Source organism: Centruroides sculpturatus, unplaced genomic scaffold (assembly GCF_000671375.1).
Source record: "Centruroides sculpturatus isolate CEXI.00-Female unplaced genomic scaffold, Cexi_2.0 scaffold3875, whole genome shotgun sequence".
NCBI classification, from domain to species: domain Eukaryota; kingdom Metazoa; phylum Arthropoda; class Arachnida; order Scorpiones; family Buthidae; genus Centruroides; species Centruroides sculpturatus.
In genome coordinates, this window is record NW_019387960.1 from 1,808 (window position 1) to 8,422 (window position 6,615).

The 6,615-nt window shown below is 24.6% G+C and overlaps 1 protein-coding gene across 1 annotated transcript; it reads left to right on the forward strand.

The window, feature by feature from the left end:
- Positions 1-442: 442 nt before the first annotated feature.
- LOC111616720 (activin receptor type-1C-like) lies at positions 443-3,317 on the forward strand. Its single transcript, XM_023358094.1, has 4 exons — positions 443-596; positions 1,180-1,304; positions 2,647-2,880; positions 2,974-3,317. Exons 3-4 carry the CDS (start codon positions 2,736-2,738, stop codon positions 3,210-3,212), a joined length of 384 nt encoding a protein of 127 aa, XP_023213862.1. The 5' UTR covers positions 443-596; positions 1,180-1,304; positions 2,647-2,735; the 3' UTR covers positions 3,213-3,317.
- Positions 3,318-6,615: the final 3,298 nt, after the last annotated feature.

Here is a 6,615-nt window from a genome sequence, read left to right on the forward strand (position 1 = left end):
TTATGTAACCTATGTCCTTCACTTACTAACAGACTCATCTTTACTACTGCACATTACAGCAGCCTGATTGAGATTCATGAAATTATTTATATATTTACAAATTTCCAATTTGAAAATACAAAATTATATAATATATATAGATATAAATATAGTTTACATTTCAGCAATGTTTAAGCTCATAAATAATCTTAGATATCTTTAAGAATTTTGTTTTTATTAATAATTGTTTGCTGAGAAATTTAGAAATAATGTAATTAAACGTACACAAATTAGGCATCATAAAAAGTTCAAAGTACCACATATTTTAAAATTCTGTTATTTCAAGAAAATTGTTTAAAATTATTATATTATATTATCTTTTTTAATTAACTACTTTGATAAAATTTTTACTTTAAAATAAATAAATAACATATTTTTAGAGTTTCTTCAGAATTCAAAATTATTTACTAAAAATAGTAATAATGCTTATTCTTATTTTTAGCTTTAAAATGCTACTGCAATACTTGCCCCGAACAAAATTTTACTTGTGAAACAGATGGACTCTGTTTTCTTTCCACATCAAAGGCCGAGAACGGAGAAATTACTCGTACATATCGGTAAGAAATTTTCATTTATTTACTTTCAATTTTTCAAAATAAATAATAGGATATTGACACGTAACTTTTATTGTTTTAAATATGTCGTAATAAAAGTGCTGAAGTTTTTGTAAATAATCTTTGTACTTCTTAGTAATAAATATAGAATTAAATTGCATTTTCAAGGCAAAAAATAATATTTTGACAGTTTTAAAGTAAATTAACAACTGATCCAAGTATATGTATTTTTTTAAAAAATATATAAGCATATAATAAAGATAAGATTGATTTTTGATCATAAAATGTATCTATGCCAAATTAATTAAATGAGGAGATTGAAATTTATAATGTAGAATTATAAGAAAACATAATTTCAGTCATGAATAGTTTGTTCATACTCAATAAGGAAATAATTTTTTTGAAGTGTGAATAATTCTAAAATAAATAGTTGTAAAGTTCAGTTGTTTAGTATATAGCCATTTACTAAAAATCTTTGATTATACTCAAATTTAAATCGTTATGAATGTTAATTTTTGAATTATAGCATTAATTATAATAAATCTAATGTATTATTATTTATATTATTTTCTTTTATTTGTTTTAGCTGTTTGAATACTAGCAAAAATTTTCCTCCAGAAAATCCGTTGGTTTGTTATACTTCTGCCAGTTGTTGCGGAAATTATAATTTTTGTAATAGGGATCTTCAGTCAGCTTTTCCTTATGAACAAGGTCAGTTATTTAAATTTTAGAACATTATTTTTCAATATTTACCATTGAAATGTAAAGAATTAATAAATATAAACAAGTATTTAAAGAAATAATTAAGAAAATATGCCCAATTTATTTACAATTTTTATATTCTTTAGACAATGTAGTGAATCTGTAAACACCAATTCAAATCTGTAAACACCTTTAGAAAACTGGACTAGAAAGCAAATCATAATTTTTATTTACGAAATAATTCAAAGGATTTACATTATTTATTATTGTTATTGTTATATTTTATATTTCTCATCTTTGGAACAAGCATCAAAGTTTAAACAATTGAAGGGGTAATCATATTTCTCATTGAACGTTAGTAATTCAAAAGAACGTTGTATTTATAAATTAATTTTATTTTTCCTAAAAGTGTTTTGCTTTGTGCAGCTGTTGTTTTCATAAAAGATTGCAGACAATTGTATTAATCTACTTATTTACAAAATCAACTACAGAAATAAAGCATTAGTATCATTGTTTGTTTATTAGTGTAATGTCTATAGACATATAAAATAAAATATGTTATATGTATATATATTAAAAAAATGCTCATTTATTATAATTATTGTGAATAAGTCGGCAAATTTAAAAATATATTTTATTAATGCCGCTGTAACAGAAAGTCAATGTATATTATTATTTTTCTGTTTTTTCTAACTTTTTATAGAAATGTCTTCGTGATTTATTTTTGAATATCATATTAACTGTAATTCGAGTTATTATTATAGTGTAAGAGAAGTAAAAAAATAAATTTAAATATATTTAATGTTACATATCCATGAAGAAATTAATATTTGTGCTTGAGGAATTTAAAAAATAAAGACATTACACATTTTAAAAAAAAATTTATTAAAATAAGTGCTGGTTTATACTTTGTTATGTGTTTAATATTTTAATGTTAATCTCTCAAGAGAAGTTTATCTTAAATTTAAAAGTTTCTTTCGGTACATGGAAATTGCTTAAAAAGTTTGTTTACATTACAAATAAGAATTATTATTTATATATATGAAGTGTTTCTTATGTCAGTGAACTGCTTTATGTTTGTTCGTTAATTTATTTCTTTTGCATGTCTGTTTATTTCTTAGATGATTTATATCTATAGAAAAAAATGCCATTACTCCTTCTCAAATTTAGCAAAGATTTCTTTATGTTAATTTAGAATGTCTGCATTTGTAATTAATATTTATCCTTAATTTTTTTTTGCCCGATCTATGATTGCCATAATATTACTTTTTGAATTTTTAAAAATTCAGGAAGATTTCTTATAAATAAAACATGAAATTTATTGCAATGTAATAGTTTTGTTCTTTTACAGATGAACAAAGTAAAGATACATCTACCTTGGGTCCAGTTGAATTAGTTATATTGATTGGAGGACCTATCTGTGTGTTTTTTATCGCTTTTATGATCGGCATTTCGATATGGCATCAAAAACAGAGATTAAGAAGATACAGATCTGAAGTTGAAGCGACAATTGAATGCGGTGATCAGCCTTACGGACAGACGTTAAAAGATTTGATGGAAATAACCACTTCTGGTTCTGGTTCAGGTAGAAAATAATAGAAACATCAATAAATATTAATGAATTTAATAACAATTAATTTATTAAATAGATTTTAAAGTATATATTTTGATGTTTAAGGTCTTCCTTTACTCGTTCAACGAAGCATTGCTCGTCAAATTCAATTGATAGATGTGATAGGCAAAGGGAGATTTGGAGAAGTATGGAAAGGGCACTGGAGAGGTGAAACCGTGGCTGTAAAAATATTTTTTTCAAGAGACGAGAGATCGTGGTTTCGAGAAGTGGAAATATATCAAACTGTGATGTTAAGACACGATAATATTCTTGGTTTTGTGGCAGCTGATAATAAAGGTTTGTAAAAAAATTTATTTATGTAAGATAAACATCTAAAAGTAACATTAGAATAATTCCACAGACATTTTTATGTACCATAATGTTTTATAATGTCATTAATATTGATTTTATTTCTGATATTAGACATTTAAGAATTAAAAATATGAAACACTATAATAAAACAACAGTATTGAACAAAACATCATTTTATTTTAAAATTTTACTATGTTGCACTGCATTGTAATGGCATATTGTTAATCATGAAATAGTGAAGTTTATTCAAAATAAATTAATGAATTTTTATTGAAAAATTATTTTTATGGGTTGATTTCTTTGTTGTGTTATAAAAAGATGACATTGTTTCATTTATTTGTGAAAAAATAAATGCATTATTTGACTTATATATAGCTGAAGAACTGGATAACAATCAGTTTCTTTTTATTGGTTAGATAAAACAGAAGCATGATTCTTCAATATAAGTAAACAATTACTTGATATTAAATTTACACAATTTATTATTGAGAGCTATGTTAAATAATTTCCATTTTTACAAAAAGAAAAAGAATAATACTAACAATTATAACAATGTTCTAAAAAAACATGTATTACTAAGGAAACAAAAATATTATTTTTGTTATGTATCTAATACTTGGAAATTCAATAGTTATTGAACTTTCATGTTTTGTAATTAGGATTTATCTTTTGAAAAGTTCATATTTTTCTACTAGCATATTAAAGAAAGAGATATTTATTTTCAAATTAATAAAATATGTAAATAGTATATGCTGAATTTTTATGGTGCAAATTTATTTTATACAAATGGTTAAAGTATAACACAAGATGTTTGAGAAAGGTCATTTATGTATTTAAATAAACAATACATTAACTACATAGACATGCATTAAAATTTAATAGTTTTTTAGATTTAATTTTCTTTTATGGTACATGTTTTTTACATGTTTAATATACTATAAAATTGATTTGTTCCATTTATAATAAATTTATCATTGATTATTTACTCAGAAACTGTTATACATATTTATTTCACTAAATAAATACTTATAAATTGTTTATGAGTAAATATTTGTGTATGTTTAATGTTTTCAACAAAAATTGGCAGATATTCTTATATGGACTGAGTTATAGATCATTAGTTAAGTATTAGTTTGTGTTTAATTAATTGCCGAAATTGTTTTTTGTGACTCATAAATAATCTTCCTTGTCTACACTTCTATGAAATATACAATGATATATATATGATAGGAATTATAGATTTATTATTAATAAGTTAGTCATGTTTAAAATTTGTCCAAATTTAGATGACATTCAAGTAAAGTTTATAAGTATTATAACACTTAAAACTTTTGTAGAAAATAATGACAATTTATTATGAATAACATATATATGTGAAATTAACATATGAAAAAGTTTTGTATATAAAAAACCTCACAAATTGAACAATTTTTTTTATTTTAATAATAGTCTTTAATATAAATCACCAAGGAAGTTCTAGAATGCTATATAATTATACTGTACCAGCTAGAATTTCCACTTTTTACTTATAAAATTACATAACTAATCACAGTCTTTTGTTTATCTTTATTGAGGTTAGAATATATTGAATTTTACTGTATCCCTTCAGTATGACTCCCAATATCACATCTTCACTTCTAGGAAATCCTCAATATCATTGATATGTAAATTTTGTGATAACCACCCTTCATTTACATCGTCACAATGATAGATATGGTAGAATAGTAGTTTCAACCTTTTCTCAAAGCCGGTACCTTAACTGGCTGACTTTGGTACATGCAATACTCCTGTTACTCAATAATTAATTTAAAATTTAAATAAATTGTTGTAACACGCTTCTAGGAATGCTGAAACATTTTGGTGCTCTTGAAAATCAAGTTGATAACAACTGGAGAATTACATTATTATTATTATTATTATTAACCAAAAGCACACTTACCGTATTTTTCGCCGTATAAGACGCAGGCACTTTTTTCCCCCCGATTTTGGAGAGAAAAAGTGCGTCTTATACGGCGAAAAATACGGTAAATAACTTTTTTTACCATTTTAAATTTCCAATTAAATGAAGTTCAGTTTCAAATTCTATCAAAATATAGAAAACTTTAATTCTAATGATTGAAATATGTATGTGTATAATATTTTTTATGTTAGTTTTTATTCTTCCTGTTCTCCTCCCATCTATTCAATTGTTCTGCTCCTTATACAATTCAGTTTGTTAACAAATGAATAGTTATAAGAATAGAATAAAATGCTACTTGTGTGGATAATTATGTTAAATTTTCAATTGACTATTAATATGTCTCAAAACCAAACTTATCATAACAATCACAAATGGCTTTAAGGTGACTGTTGTATGATTTCAATTTTGTTGATGTGTCTCTGTAGATATAATATTGTACCCAACTGAAGAGGGATGAATGTATACATCTGAAATGCATATTGGAGTCAATAAAATTGAAATGATAAAACAGTCACCTTAAAGTCATTTATGGTTGTTATGATAAGTTTGGTTTAGAGACATATTAATAGCCAATTAAAAATTTAAATGAATAGTTGTGCATGGCAGGTCTTACATGAAAAAAAATGCAGAAGTTTTAGCAGGATAAGAGATAACTAAACAAATAAGTAAGAAAATAGAATTATGTAGGTATATATTTATGGTAATTTACTCAAGTTAATTACAGAATGAGCAATTTGTTTACAAAATAATAGAAACTAAAGATACAGTATTAAATGATTATATGTATAGTATAGGTTTATGTAGGTACTGCGTATTATACAATAGAAGAAATAGTCAGATTTGTCAGTTGTTTTATGGCTGGTGTCATTCCTGATGCCACTCTCTCTCTCTCTTTTTATCTGTATTTGAGACTGGCCAGAATAATTGCATTCTGTATGGGATCAACAAAACATGATTTTTCTCTCATCTCTAGCTGTGGTATCAGCTAGGCTTTATACATACCACTAGGTTTAATCTTTAACTTTGATGATTTGAAAGTGAGTCCATTGAGAGTTAATCATTGTGCTTAAAAAATTATTTATATTTGTATGTACACATTATCTGTTTTATTTTCATTCTTTATCTAGCATTGTCTTTTGTATTCCCTCTTTCTCTATTTATTAAATTCTTGTTAGGTGACACTGAGACTAATTCGCTTTATTTTAAATATAGACATTTAGACATTTTTCTAAATTATATAAATTTTTAGTTTGTAACATGTAAGCCAAAGAAAGGAAGAGAACACTACCAAAGTCCTCTATCTGTATTAACTGGATTTATTTTCAAGGTTCTTCCTTGGGAAGGACACTTGAAAGTAGTATATTTAAAATATAAAAAATACCATAAACCCAGTTAACAGAGAATATTTTGTTTGCTGATGTTTTCTTCCTATCTAG

Bases quoted from the DNA above. Each gene is read 5' to 3' on its own strand.
- LOC111616720 (XM_023358094.1), top strand. From the start codon at position 2,736: ATGATCGGCATTTCGATATGGCATCAAAAACAGAGATTAAGAAGATAC. The intron at 2,881-2,973 runs GTAGAAAATAAT...TTGATGTTTAAG, and splicing joins CACTTCTGGTTCTGGTTCAG to GTCTTCCTTTACTCGTTCAA.